The sequence below is a fragment of the Cervus elaphus genome, chromosome 5 (genome assembly GCF_910594005.1).
Source record: "Cervus elaphus chromosome 5, mCerEla1.1, whole genome shotgun sequence".
NCBI classification, from domain to species: domain Eukaryota; kingdom Metazoa; phylum Chordata; class Mammalia; order Artiodactyla; family Cervidae; genus Cervus; species Cervus elaphus.
The window spans coordinates 36,035,078-36,050,259 of NC_057819.1; the positions used below are offsets into that span (position 1 = coordinate 36,035,078).

Sequence of the window (15,182 nt, forward strand, 5' to 3'; positions counted from 1 at the left end):
TTTTAGATTTCCTTATTGTTTCCCTATTGTTTAGTCTTTTTTTTAAACTATCATTGCCTTGCTCCCACATATCTTTCATCCCTCCTATATAATACATAATTTACTCTACCTTGAAAATGTTGGCATTAATGGGTTAAAATTTGACATCTGTGGAGTTAATGAAACCAAAATTATTAGAAAGAATAATGGACAAATTTCATTTCTGGAAAAAGTTTTCTAAAAATTAGAGTTGTATGTTAGATAATTTTGAACAGAAGCTGAATGACTTCTTAAGACGAAAGTGTTCTGCGGACCTTTGGAATAGGCTTTCTGCAGTCTCTCATCTGTGATTGAGAGTGGCTGTGTCATAACCCTTCTTTAGTCTGTGGTTTTGGAATTTTGGTTGTTAAACCAACCTTTTTACCTCATTTCTCAGTAGTTATTATAAGCATTCTCACAGGAAAAGAAAATGTCCTTTAGATAATATATTAGTGCATTGGGAATCTTTTGTTTTTAAGTTTTGACTTTTTATTAATATGAAATCTGAATACATTTAGAACTTTGAAGCACTTTCCTACACTGCTTAGGTATTGTGGAGAGAATATTCTTGATTCTTTCTTTAATTTGACTGTAAGTCTTAAAGGTGGTACTTAATTAAAGATATCTTACACTTTAGAGATGGTTAAAGCTCATTCCTGAGAGCCAGGTTCTTTGGAGTTCAGTTCTAGTTTCTAACACATTCACTTAATTTTGGGCATGCCCAGTATTTCTACCCTAGATTTAGTTTGAAAAGTCCATCTAGCTTGTGCCTTAGAGATAGATTACTTTAGGAGAGTATTTTTCCTCAGCCTGTCATGCTTCTGTTAATCTTGGAGTCTGTGTGGTATTTGCTGTTTTGATTTAATCTTTTTCTTTTTTACATGTTAGTTAACATAAACTTTCGAAAATAAGGTTACAGTGGAGCCAAAATAAAAAAGTTCTCTTCATTTATGTAGCTTGTTTGTGGTAAAACAAACTAACCCACCCTATTAGTATATTTGCATTAGAAGTTTTATTCCAGATTTTTTTTCCCCTTGGTGTTTTAAAATGATAATGTGAACTGATAAAGCTGTAGGGAAATGGTGGGTTGAGGAGGCCCATTTGACCTAACACTACCCCACCCAACGCTCCTGACCCCAGAATTCCAAGGAACATAGAAAACAACTGATTTTTCTCAAAATCAATCATCAATTTGGTAACAACTAATGTCCTCAAAGCCCCCTCATTTTGCAGATGGAAAAATCATCAATTCCTGTGATTATAGCTGTTAAAATCAAGACAAAAACCCAGATCTGCTAACTTCCAGTCTAGTGTCCCTTGTATTTGTTAAATAGCCTTGTCAAATGTGGCCCAAGAGGATTCTTGAAGAGTCTTATGTATAAATAAACACTTATCACAGCTTATGGGAGGAATGAAGACATTTGCAGTATCCAGAGGCAACTGCAGGTTGTAAAGTAGGCCTACTGGGATTGCCCATTTCAGAATTTTCATTGATGTGGGGGATACCATCTTAAATTGTTTATAGTCTTTTGTTTTGAAGAAAATAATTACTTCATTTTATCATGAAATGTAACATCTCCTTAAAGTGGTTTGCTATTCACCAAAATTCTTGAATGAGGGTCAAGAAAAACTGACCCAAGTTCTTTAAGAAAGAGGTAACTTTTGGTGAAAATCTTTATTTAATTTAACAGATAGTTATTTTGCATTCACTTTACTGATCACTGTGCTAATCTGGAGAGGGTATAAAAAATAAAGACTGTTATCTAAATCTATTTGGGGGAATACATGCATACAAACAATTGTAATTAAAGAAAAAAGGGAACAGTGAGTGTGTGTTGAGGAAAAACAGTGAACCATCCTCAGAATTACCAACTTTGATATGGACCACTTAGTGTGGTCCCAGCAAATTCATGATTTGATGGTGTTTAAAGTTCTGTCTATTTGTCAAGGAGGCAGAATGGTAGAGGGCTTCCCAGGTGGTGCTAATGGTAAAGAACCTGCTTGCCAATGCAGGAGATATAAGAGACCTGGGTTCGATCTTGGGTTGGGAAAATTCCCTGGAGGAGAAAGTGGCAACTCACTCCAGTATTCTTGCCTGGCGTATCCTTTGCACAGAGAAGCCTGGTGGGCTACAGTCCATAGGGTCCCAAAGAGTCGGACACAACTGAAGTGACTTAGCACGCATGCATACACGCACAGAATGGTAAAGCTGTTGTGAAAGTTCCATCTCTTAAGTAGCATGCTTGGTGATGACAGTAACTAGGATTGTGTCAGGCATAGGTGGAGTGGACGGGAGGGTAGTTCAGATGGAGTAACTGATTTGACCAATGACATTGAGGTTGGAGAACAGGTGTGTTTAGGAATTCACAACTCCATATGGTGGTAAATATAAGGTAAAGGAATAATAGGTGATAAGATGGAAGCTATGTAATGGAGGGTGTTGAACATGGGGAAGCCACTGTCATGAAAGGTTTTGGGGCAGAGGAGTGACATAAGCTTAGCTTATTTCAAGGAATATAGCAAAATGTAATCACTACTTAAGATGCATAACCCCAGTCTAATATAAATTGCTCTAATATTGCTTTTTCCTTGACTGGCTCTGCCCTGTCATTTCCTTATGTCTCAGATTCTTTTTGTCACTCTTAATGCTAACATAAATCTCTGTTTCTGCCCTCTCTGTAATTGTCCATAATGTAGAGCAGAAACATGATCATGATTTTTGGATATTTTATGTTCTTAATACTGAAGAACATTTAGTCTAAATTGTTCTTTCTCATTTTTTTTTATGCCAGCAGTTTGCAGTAGAAAAAAGATTTCAAAACTCCATTTTACAGTGATGTTAAAAGTTGGTAGGCTATATCAGTTACACTTTTATAATTGTAATTATTTGCTCATAGTTTTACCTACATTTGAAAATTTACATGTATGTGCCCATGAGGAGCACAGCTTTGATGAATGGCTAAAGAGGTTTCTCTTCCATATGCTTTTAAAATACATTCTCTGTTGTAAAGGATAACATTCTTAACAATGTGTTCATAGTCACATCCTTCAAAGGTAAAGACACAGTGCCAAATAGCAGTGCAGGAATAATCAGTTTGGTCTAAGTACATTATTAGTCTGGCATGATTAAGGGGCATCATTTAGAATATAGTGTATAGAGGAGTGAATAGGCCAGAAACTAAGCTTTTGATAAAAAGTTGTACAATATTGTAGAATATGGGTTAAAATAGTAGGCTGTATTCAATAATATGACCTTACAGTCTGGTTATTATTTCTTGCTTACAAAGGGCAGATCCATGTGCTTTGATAGTTAACCAAGAGGAAGTAGAGATGATTGATGTTTCTTTGTGGAAAATTTAGAAGCCTAACTGGGGCATGTGTCTGAGTAGATACATGGCTGCTAGCCATCTAAGGAGATAGGCCCCTTCTGTGAGCAGGGTCAAGATTTTCATTAGGAAGTTTTAGAACTCCTCTATTAGGAGAAAAGAGTGTCAAGTGCAAAACTATTATGCCATAGAGCTTGGGTGAGATAATTTAGGCCAGGAGCAGATTTAAAGTTGTTACCTGTCCAACTCTACAGAAGAGAAAAAAATAATACATCTGATTTGTTTACCATAGAATTTGTTGTAAAATATTTTCTAAGTCATGAACTAGTGATCTGTAGTTGATGGTTGTTGACTAAACACCACTTAATGAGGATATCAGTCAAAAATCTTTATTTTGAGGATACTTAATTTTAAGGGATTCTTTTGGGAAACAAATAGCAGGACCAATTACCTCTTAATATATGGTGATATATCATAGTGTTTAAATTCATACTAGTCTGATTAGCTAGACATGCATTCTTCTTATCCAGAGGAATTCTTAGTTTATTAAGGAGTGAAAAGGTAATGGTAAAGTATGTCCCTGTTATTTTGTTGCTTAGAAGTTTTAGCCTAATATAATCTAGTACTGTTAAATTTGTAGCATCTAAATCTTGTTTGTTAAATAAATAAAGGAAATAAAAATCCCTGAACAATTTTTAAAAGGTCAGTAGACTTGATTCTGAGTATATTGCAAGGCCTTGGTATCACTTCTGTACTTCAGATTTTTTTACTACAAATAACATGTGTCACAATTACATAATTAAATAGTGCCTTTTTTCTGATTTCCCTTTGGAAAGTAAGTCTTAATTAGCTATTTGTTCAGAAGACTTACACTGTTCTACAACATTTATTTACTTTTTTCCTCCATAAATTAACTGCTTATTAAGAGCCTTTTCTGTCTATACTTAAATCTATTGGGTGATGCTTACTCCTTGGAAGGAAAGCTATGACAAACCTGGACAGTGTTTTAAAAAGCAGAGACATCACTTTGCCAAGAAAGGTCCATATAGTCAAGGCCGTGATTTTTCCAGTAGTCATATACGGATGTGAGAGTTGGACCATAGAGAAGTCTTAGTGCCAAAGAATTGATGCTTTCACACTGTGGTACTGGAAAAGACTCTTGAGAGTCCCTTGGACCGTAAGGAGATCAAACTGGTCAATCCTAAAGGAAATTAACCCTGAATATTCATCAGACTGATGCTAAAACTGAAGCTCTGATGCGAACAGCCCACTCATTGGAAAAGACCGTGATGCTGGGAAAGATTGAGGGCAGGAAGAGAAGGGGGTGACAGAGGACGAGATTGTTAGATAACATCACTGAATCAATGGACATGAGTTTGAGCAAACCCTGGGAGATAGTGGAGGACAGAGGAGCCTGGTGTGCAACAGTCCTTGGGGTCGCAAAGAGTCGGACACAACTTAGTGACTGAATAACAATGAATTTATTAACAAATGAATTTGGGAAGCTCATTACATGAATGTTAGATAACAAGAAGTATGAGAAGAAGATTTCTGCCTTCAAGGGTAGAACATTATTAATGTAGAGAGATTTAAAAGAGCCAGTTAATTATACCTGTCTTAAATTACATATTGATTAAAATTTTCTGTGTGACTCCAAGTGTCATCAGAGTGAATGAAACCTAAAAACTGCTTTTAAAATTTCCAGGAGAGATAAATGCCAGTGAGAAATCTAGTATTACCAGAATTTAACAATTAAATACTGCATTTAAGGTATGACTGTTGATCAGTTTTTTGTAAAATGCAAAGAAATACCTGGACCCTTTTGACAACATTTTTGTTTTCAGCGGTTAATAACATTTTTGTTTTTGAAATAACCATTATATTTATTGATAAAATTGATAAGTAATTTTATTTTGTGTTTAAGAACCAGTATTATAGAGACCTGGATTTTAGTCTTCCTCTGAGTTATATAATCTTGGGCTCTGACTGCTAGGTTTGTTGTGAGGATTAAATGAAATTCTATGAGTAAAGTACCTGGAACAGTACCTGGAACATAGCAACTGTTCAGTAGAGATGAACTCTTTTTATTACGATGAACATTATATCACACTATGAAATCAAAGATTATTTAAAGAGAAGAAGATTTGTTATAAATCAATATGACTAGTAAGAATTTGACCTGCTAAGGCAAGGGAACTAGTATTTCGGGTATAATCATCCTACGGGTAGCTAGAGGTATTCTCATTTTATAGAGAGAAGGAGGCTAAGGGTGGTTAATGTACTGCCTTAGATCATAGCATTTATAAACAGTGTTACAGGAATTCAGCCTTACATCCTTTCTACTGTTTACTTACTGTCTTTTTCTAGTTCCTGGAGAATCTAGTGTAGGTTTTCCCAACTTTTTTTTCCCCCAAAGAAGCTGTATTTGTGTGTTGCTGAAATTCGGCCTCTGTATACTGGTGCTGGATTAAATCTCAGAGTCAGAGTTTTGGGTGAAGTAGAGAGAAATAATTTCATTGCTTTGGCAGCCTAGGGGGGCTAATGCCCTCAAGACTGTGTGTCCCACTTTGGAGAGAGTCTTACAGTGTTCAAAGGGCAGGGTGTGATCAGCTCACAGACATTCTTCTCATTCGTTGGTTGGTGGTGGGGTAATGGAGAGTCAGCATCATCACCCTTCTGGTTCCAGCTGATCTGTGGTCTGTGTACTAGTGGACAGCATACAGTTAACTTCTTCCCTGTTATAGGGGTTTCAGTATCTGCAGAAGAGTTCAGAGGACATGGCTCAGAATATCTGTAGCTCTTGAGGATGAACTAAAGGTCCCTGACTTTGTGTAATGGCTAAACTATTATTTTGTCTTGCCTGAATGTTTTAATACAGTTACATCTTTTATTTGAGATTATTATTAATATTTGAGCCTACAGTTCATGAAATCTTTGATTTAACCTTGTGTAGTTTTTAAAAACAAACTATTATTTATAAAGTCATAGTTTCTATGATGCACAAGTTCAAATACTAGTGTCATATTTTAATGTATTATAACTTGAACATTTTACTATGTATATTTTAGTATACACTTATGGCATATTGGGGTAAAGTTTTACTCTGTAAATTGCATTGTGCTCTTCTTGGCATAAAATCTTTTTGTTGTTATACAACTGGGATGTAGAAATTCAAATTGTTTTGGAATGCCAGGCTAAAATACTATAGTGGCATCAGCTTTTTTTCTTTGTTTTGTCAATGTTTTATTGCTTTTAAAATGTAATTCCCTTTTATCATAGAATTCTATTTTAAAATAAATATTTGAGTTACTTTAACTTTGGAAAAGGATTTGACTTAAAACTTGAACAAAGTTTTTAAAAAATTGACTAAAAACTTTTTTTTTTTTTGTAATTGATATCTTTAGATCCAAAAGCAGAAACTAGATTATACATCACAGTCAATGACTTTGAATTTCATGTGTATAATCGTTCGGATCTTTATGGACATCTTCAAGAATTGTTTGGTTTGGAGCCAACAATAATTCCACCCAAGAAAGAAGATGATAAAACACGAGAAAATGGAAGAACAAGAACCCAGTCCAAAATCGAAAGGTTGTTGTCACACTTGAACTTTATTAATCTCCAACATTTAAACATCTGCTTTTATTAGAGTATTATTAATGCTGTTCACCTGAACACAGCCTAATCTTTCCTTGTAGATTAACTAGAACTTTTATTCTCATAAGTAATTATAAAATTCTTTAAAAGTTATATAGAATAATACAGACTAGAATTATGTAAAATATATAGAATTATATAAAAAAGATTAGCTCTCAGCTTAAGCTGTCAAGTCTGCTGTGCTTACCAGTTCTACTTCTCTCGTGTTGATAACTACTGCTATCAATTTGTTTTTTATTCTTTTAAATACACACACGTAAGTCTAAACATTATTTTTCATGCAAAGTTAAAAGCACATTGTATTTCCTTCCTGACCACTTGCCCAGTCCCTGTCTTTTTGAGAGAGAAAAGCTTCATCTAATTTATTTCATCTGATTGATGACTTTCATTTATAACTTTATTGCTACTTCTATCTTGGGTATTCTTTTGGAAAAGGTGTATGGATTCATTACATATTCTAATGTATTGTCTATAGATTATAAGATAAAGTCAAGCATGTATCTGCTGATACTTTTTAAGTTGACCTGTCTTTATACTTAGAAATGTCTCTTAAATAGTAGGCTTTCCTGGTCGTTCAGATGGTAAAAACTCTCCTGCAATCCAGGATCCCTGGGTCGGGAAGATCCCTTGGAGAAGGAAATGGCAGCCCACTCCAGTAATCTTGCCTGGAGAATTCCATGAACAGAGGAGCCTGGCAGGCTACAGTCCATGGGGTTGCAAAGAGTCAGGCATGACTGAGCAACTATCACTCACAAGTCTAAAAATACATATACATAGTTAAGGTGCATATACAATTACATAATTTAATTTTATTGGTTTCTAGGTTCTGGGTTCTGTTTCATTGACCTATTCATTTTCTTTCACCAATATCACAGTGTGTTGATTTCTGTAGCTTTGTGGTTAAGTCTTGAAATCAACTGATGTCATTCCTCCAACTTTGCTTTTCTCCTTCATTATTTTCTTGGCTATTCTTGATCTTCTGCTTCTTCAAATAAACTTTAGAATCCATTTGCTGATATTCACAGAATAACTTGTTGAGATTTCAATAGGGATTGCATTGAATCTATAAATTAAGTTGGGAAAACTTGACATCTTGACAGTATTGTGTCTTCCTATCAATGAACATGGAATGTCTGTCTAATTATTTAGTTCTCTTTGATATCTTTCATAAGAGTTTTATAGTTTTCCTTACATAGATGTTATATAAAAATTGTTAAATATACACCTAAGTATTTAATTTTCTGTGGTGTTATAGTAATATGTTTTAAATTTCAAAATCCATTTGCTCATTACTGTTACGTAGGAAAGTGATTGATACTTGTATATTACTAATCTTGTATCTTGCAACCTTGCTGTAGTTACTTATTAGTTCTAAGACTATTTTTGGTTACTTCTTTGCAATTTTTCTACATGGATGATTGTGTCAGCTTCAAGGAAAGACTCTTATTTCGTCTTATTTCTTCCTTCCGAGTCTGTATACCTTTTATTTCCTTTTTTTTTTTAAATCTTATTGCAGTAGCTAGAACACTTCTAGTACAAATTTGGAGGAGAGTGATGACAAGGAACATCCTTGCTTTGTACCTAGTCTTTGTGGGAAAACTTCAGGTTTCTCACTATTAAGTATGATGTTAACTGTAGTTTTTTTGGTAGATTTTCTTTATCAAGTTGAGGAAGTTCCCCTCTATTCGTAGTTTACCACGAGGTTTTAATCATGAGTAAGCATTGGATTTTGTCAGATTTTTCTGTATCTCTTGGTACGATCCTTTGATTTTTCACTTATAGGCTGTTGATTTTTGAATGTTGAAGCAGCCTTGTACACAAAATAGTTTTTGTGTTTTTTTTAGATTAATTAATTTATGTATGGCTGTGTTGGCTCTTCATTGCTGCATGTGAGCTTTTTCTAGTGGCAGTGCCTGGGCTTCTCATTTAGTGGCTTCTCTTGTTGTAGGGCACAGGTTCTGCAGCACGCAGACTTCAGTAGTTGTGGTGCATAGGCTCTAGAGCTCAGGGTCAGTAGTTGTGGTACACAGGCTTAGTTGGTCTGAGGCACATGGGATCATCCTGGTGAGAACTCAAACCATTATCCTCTACATTGCAAGGTGGACCCCTTAACCACTGGACCATCAGGGAAGCCACCTTTTTTTTTAAAGTAGATGATGAGGATGTTTATTTCTCAGTTAAATATGTCATGCATATTATATCCCAGGCACTGAGCTTAGGTACTGGAGATAGAATAGGACAACTTCTTGGGCGAATTTACAGCCTACTATGGGAGTTCGAACTCTTAATAGACAATTTTAGTGCAAGAAATATAACAGGGACAAAACAGAATTCTCTGGGCACATACAGAAGGATCAGGAAAGTTTGAAGCCTTAAGGATAAATGACTTAAGCAGAGAAGGAGATGCAGGGTCATGGAGAAGAAATGTCATATGCAATAGAGAAGTTGTTACTGAGGCTGGAGTGGATTACTTGAGGTGGGGATAAATTAAACTAACATGGTTAGCAGGATTCGCTGTTAGAAATGTGGCCTTACCCCAGGTCAGCAGTGCTGTGTTATGATTGAAGGGAAGTAAGACTGGAGGCAGGGAGACAAGATAAAAGGATGTTGTAACAGTTCATGGTAGAGATGATCGTCAACTGGCTTGTCAGCAATAGGAAGGGAGAAAAGTGGATGGATTCCAGATACACTTAGGCAAATTGATGCTTAGGAGATAATGGAGTATATGTGGAGAATGAATAAGAAGAGCGAGTCAACAATGAATCCAAATTTCTAATTTAAACAGTGGTCATGCTTAGTTTTAGGAGAAGGGACAACAAAGGACAAGATGGATGGCATCACCAACTCGATATGAGTTTGAGCAAGCTCTGGGAGATGATGAAGGACGGGGAAGCCTGGCGTGCTGCAGTCCATGGGCTCACAAACAGTTGGACACGGCTGAGCGACTGGAGAACAACACGCTTAGTTGGCTTCCCAGGTGGCGTGAGTGGTAAACAATCTGCCTGCAATGCAGATTGACCCAGGTTGGATCCCTGGGTCAGGGAAGTTCACCTGGAGGAGAGGGCATGGCAACCCACTCCAGTATTGTTTCCTGGAGAATCCCACGGACAGAGGAGCCTGATTGGCTACAGTCCATAGGGTTGCAGAGAGTTAGACATGACTGAAGCAACTTGGCATGCACGTAGGGAACCCTGGAGAAAGAGGATAGGGGCTGGTTGTGAGGTTAGTTTTGAGTTTAGTTTTAAGCACTGAGGCTGCTGCTGCTGCTAAGTTGCTTCAGTTGTGTCCGACTCTGTGCGACCCCATAGATGGCAGCCCACCAGGTTCTCCAGGGAAGAACACTGGAGTGGGTTGCCATTTCCTTCTCCAATGCACGAAGTTGCTCCGTAGTGTCCGACTCTTCACAACCCCATGGACTGCAGCCTACCAAGCTCCTCCGTCCATGGGATTTTCCAAGCAAGAGTATTGGAGTGGGATGTCATTGCCTTCTCTGTTAAGCACTGAGGGCCACCTTACAAAGACAGCTCTAGAAGTATGATTTAGGAGTTACCGAATTTATTAAAGAGATGTGCCTCAAGTTTTCAAATGAAATCTTTAGTTAATTGCTGTGAATTTTTCATTTCTTGAATTTTGTGTACTTTGTGTGTAGCCAGTTTCCTTGGAAGGAAAGTTATGACCAACCTGGACAACATATTAAAAAGCAGACACATTACTTTGCCAACAAAGGTCTGTCTAGTCAAGGCTATGATTTTTCCAGTAGTCACGTATGGATGTGAGAGTTGGACTATGAAGAAAGCTGAGCACCGAAGAATTGATGCTTTGGAACTGTGGTGCTGGAGAAGACTCTTGAGAGTCCCTTGTATTGCTTGGAGATCCATCCACTCCATCCTAAAGGAAATCAGTCCTGAGTGTTCATTGGAAGCTGAAACTCCAATACTTTTGTCACCTGATGCGAAGAGCTGACTTATTTGGAAAGACCCTGATTCTGGGAAAGATTGAAGGCAGGAGGAGAAGGGGATGACAGAGGATGAGATGGTTAGATGGCATCACCGACTCAGTAGACATGAGTTTGGGTAAACTCCAGGAGTTGGTGATAGATAGGGAGGCCTGGCATGCTGTGGTCCATGGGGTCGCAAAGAGTTGGACATGACTGAGTGACTGAACTGAACTGAATTTCTTTTTTTTTTAACTCTTGGTCTATATTTTTTAATTTTATTAAAAGAAAATTATTTTGTCACCAAGTGGTGGGAGTAGGGAAAGAAAAGGATCAGCTGAACTGTTAGAAGTACTTGAAACACTTAAAACATCTAAGTAACTTGTATCTTGGTCATTTTTGTTTTAATTATAATTTTTGCTCTTTTGTAAAATGTTACATTTTCGTGTCATGGACATAATGATAGATATAATGACAGCACATGAAAATTTAGACTTTTGTCATTAAAGTTTGCCATTCTAAAAATATGCTTTTCTATTATAACTTCTTATGTAAAAATTGATATGTGATAAGAGTCCATTTTATGAGACATTTTAGGGATATCAGTGTTCCATTAGATAGTCCTTGTTTTGTTACTGAATAGTCTTTAGCTATATTTGTAAAGGTACAGCTGATATTAATGATGTGTATTGTGAGGAAGTCAACAGTATTCTCAGGTACTTATTCTCATTTTCTCATATATGTCAATTTTTGTTTTTTCTTTTTAGAGTTAAAGTAAAAACAGAATCTCAAGACCCTACATCTTCATGGAGATCACTTATTCCTGTCATAAAGGTCAACGTGAGCACAGTAAGTAAATTCTGCTATAGTTAATAATTGATGCTATTACCCAATAGCAGAACCTTTTAATTTTGCAGATACAGTTTCACTTAAGAACAAAAAGTAATTATGTAGTTTCTGGGCTACATTTTTTGTTTAGTGAAAGAACTATTTCAACACCAAGACCATTTTAGAACAAATATATACACCTTAAAGGCTGCTTATTTATTCACAGGTGCTTGCATTTCTTTAAACACTGGTCTAAATTGATTGTTGTGCATGTGTGGTCAGTCATGTCTGACTCTTTGCGACCCCATGAACTATGGCCTGCCAGTCCTCCTCTGTCCACTGGATTTTTCCAGTGTTTCTCCAAAATACTGGAGCGGGTTGCCATTTTCTCCCCCAGGGAATCTTCCTGATCCAGGAGTCGAATCTGCTCCTGCATTGGCAGGTGGATTCTTTAGCACTGAATCATCTGGGAAGCCAAAATGGAGCAACTTAAATAGTATTATTTACTGCTAAAATGGAATCATTTAGTAGTTGCTTGAAAATGCTTGTTATTCGGTCAGCTAAGGAAAAAAAAATATGTCCTAGATAGTATGGCATAATATCTCTTTATCTGTTTTGTTTTTAGGGACGTTTGGCCTTTGGAAATCATTACCAACCTCAAACTCTGTGCATCAACTTTGATGATGCTTTCTTAACTTATACTACAAAACCACCTTCCAGTCATCTTGACCAGTTCATGCACATTGTGAAGGGAAAGCTTGAAAATGTTCGAGTCATGCTTGTTCCTAGTCCGAGATATGTTGGTCTTCAAAATGATGAGTAAGAAAGTCATAAAAATAACAGATAACTTCTTTATATGTAATATAGCTATCATTTAGAATCTTTAGTATCCTTTTAATTTCTTTGCTGTGAGTTTGGCAATAATTAGTTATATCTCTCTATTAAATCAGTTGATAGTATTCCTGCTTTATAAGATAAATGGAGTTTATCCATTGGTATACTCCTATTTAAATATTTTTTCTATAAACTTATAACTATAATTTTTCTATCCTTTTCTTAGAGTATTTGGGAAATTTATTTTGGGCAGTTAAGCTTCGATGTTTGTATGTTAGAAAATACACTTTACAGGTAGGTTTTTACTTGCATTAGAGATGGATAAATCGTAAATTTAACAAACTCATTATGGTGAAATACCATTTGAGTTAATGAAAAGTTGAAAATGAAATCAAAATTAATCTCAGAAAACTGATGGAGTTAAGACAGTTTTGGGGCTTGTTTGACATTTAAGTCCCAGTCAGTTTTCCACCTAGCTTTCCAGATTTACTTTCCTTCAGTGAAGTAGCTGCCTGCATTTAGGAGACACGTTGTAATGATGCGCACTAGAGTTGCTCTCATTGTGGTGGGATGCTTCCGTTCTAGAGGACTGCGACCCTCAGTTAACAGCAGACACACACATAAATCCCATCTGACTCCAGTCCACATGCTCATGAGTTATATTAGGGCTCTTTTAATTTTTATTATTCTCAATCTCTGTTGTTTCTTGTGAAGGAATCTCTATGGTTAAATTTGTGTAATGGAAGTACTCATATGATGAGTTTCTGCTGTGTCTCAGTTTTTAGCTTTGTGTGTAGGCAGTATAAAGTTTGAGGTTATGAGAAGCATGATTCTTCCTTTTTAGTTCCAGCTTTTGAATAGCTTGCGATTAGATTTTCTAGGGCTTGGCTAGAGTGACACAGTCATTTTCTCTGCTTGTGTACCAGGGAGGCTGTGGATCTACCTGGTTTCACTCTTCAGATCACTGAATTTGCTAAGCATCTTGGAATGTATTCTGTGCACACAGTTCTGTATTTATGGGTACAAAGTGTAATACTGAAAAAATAAATCCTGGATTTTGTGAAAATTACTAGAGAGTAAAATGAAAAACTATCCCACTGTTTTTGTAAGAAGAGTTAAACCTGTATTTTTCACTCTTCAAAAGTAAGAGTGGAGATTGTATAATGAAATTAAATGCTAAACTTTATGATTTAGTATACATTTAGAAGAAGACTGTTGAATTTGTATGTGCTATATTATCTCATGATTAAGATGTTAATTTTGATATGGAAGGAAGATATTGTGGTATATGACAAAGATAAAGGTTGTTAAATTAAAGCAAGTGGGAAATGGTTTGATGGCACAGAAGCACTCATTCCAGAATGGGTTCAAGATGTGTGCTTTAAATTTATTTCAATTTATTTCAAGTTGATCAACTAAGTATTCTTGAAAATAGATAATATAAGGTTGTTGAAAATGACAAGATTTTTTTCTTATTTAATGTTTCTAAAAGGTTATACTTTATTTTACAGTATATAAGGTGATATTTCTCAATCAGTTTTATAGTATTATTATAAATTGGTTGAATTCGAAGTCTAATTTTAAACTTATTGTTGCAAATGCAGAATATGCTTATTCTATTCCAGTGAACATTGTTCTTCATTGTATTTAATTAAGCTTTGTTTTAAATTGATTTCTCTTGTTCAAAACAAAATGAAAAATGCAAAACATGTTTTTCCTTCTTAAAGCAATTTACTGATCAAAAATTTTTCAGTGCCCATTTTTTAAATACTCTAATATAGAAAGCAGTTATGGAACAATTTACTGTAAATGTGAAAGATGTTTTCCCTTTTCAAGATGCTACACTTGATTGCTTTTTAGTGTTTTTTTTCTTTTTTTGCTTTTACCTATTACCATCATTAATTAAAATACCAAACATTTTATATTCTGGAGATGTACTTAGTTTTCCTTCTTCCTTCCTTTGTATAGACCACCAAGATTAATGGGAGAAGGTTTTGTGGTGATGCAGTCAAATGATGTTGACATCTACTATTACATGGATGAGCCAGGTATTATTTTTTAAAATATGTTTTATAGCTACAATTCTGTTTCTTCTATGAAATAGACAAAATATTATTTAATATTATTATTATTTAATATAATCAATATAATTTATAATTAATTATTAAGTATATTTTAAATTATTATTTAAATAATATTGTTTAAGTATCTTTACTTAGGATATAAATAAGCATCAATAATGGTAAATGTGCATGTGAGAATGCCTACCTAAAGAATATCTGTGTCATTCATCTAAAGTTGAATATTAATACTTCAGTATTTCATATGAAAAAAGAACAATATAGTAATCTTTCCTTCAGATTCCATTTTTGCAAGTGCACTTCAGAAATTGTGAATACAAACGACCATGAGTGAAAGCCATTAGAGAATGTGGTGGTAGTTAAAGTAGTTCATGCTGACTTAGGGGGAAAAAGTCATACTGAGTTAGATTTGAGGCTTAAAGTTTAAGGATTGAAGTCTAGCTAGTTATAGTGCTTCACAGGTGGTCTCAGTTTTATAAAGTAGCTAAATATTTGATTTTTAGT

General features: G+C 35.4%; 1 protein-coding gene across 9 annotated transcripts in view; it reads left to right on the forward strand.

Moving 5' to 3' along the window:
* The window catches only part of KIAA1109 (KIAA1109 ortholog), a 196,559-nt gene that overhangs the window by 22,524 nt on the left and 158,853 nt on the right, over positions 1 to 15,182 (forward strand). For all 9 annotated transcript variants that reach the window (XM_043902345.1, XM_043902336.1, XM_043902343.1 and 6 more), the window contains 4 exons: positions 6,749 to 6,935; positions 11,703 to 11,784; positions 12,389 to 12,582; positions 14,566 to 14,645. In XM_043902345.1, coding sequence (XP_043758280.1) covers positions 6,749 to 6,935; positions 11,703 to 11,784; positions 12,389 to 12,582; positions 14,566 to 14,645 — 543 coding nt within the window. The remainder of the gene's footprint in view (positions 1 to 6,748; positions 6,936 to 11,702; positions 11,785 to 12,388; positions 12,583 to 14,565; positions 14,646 to 15,182) is intronic.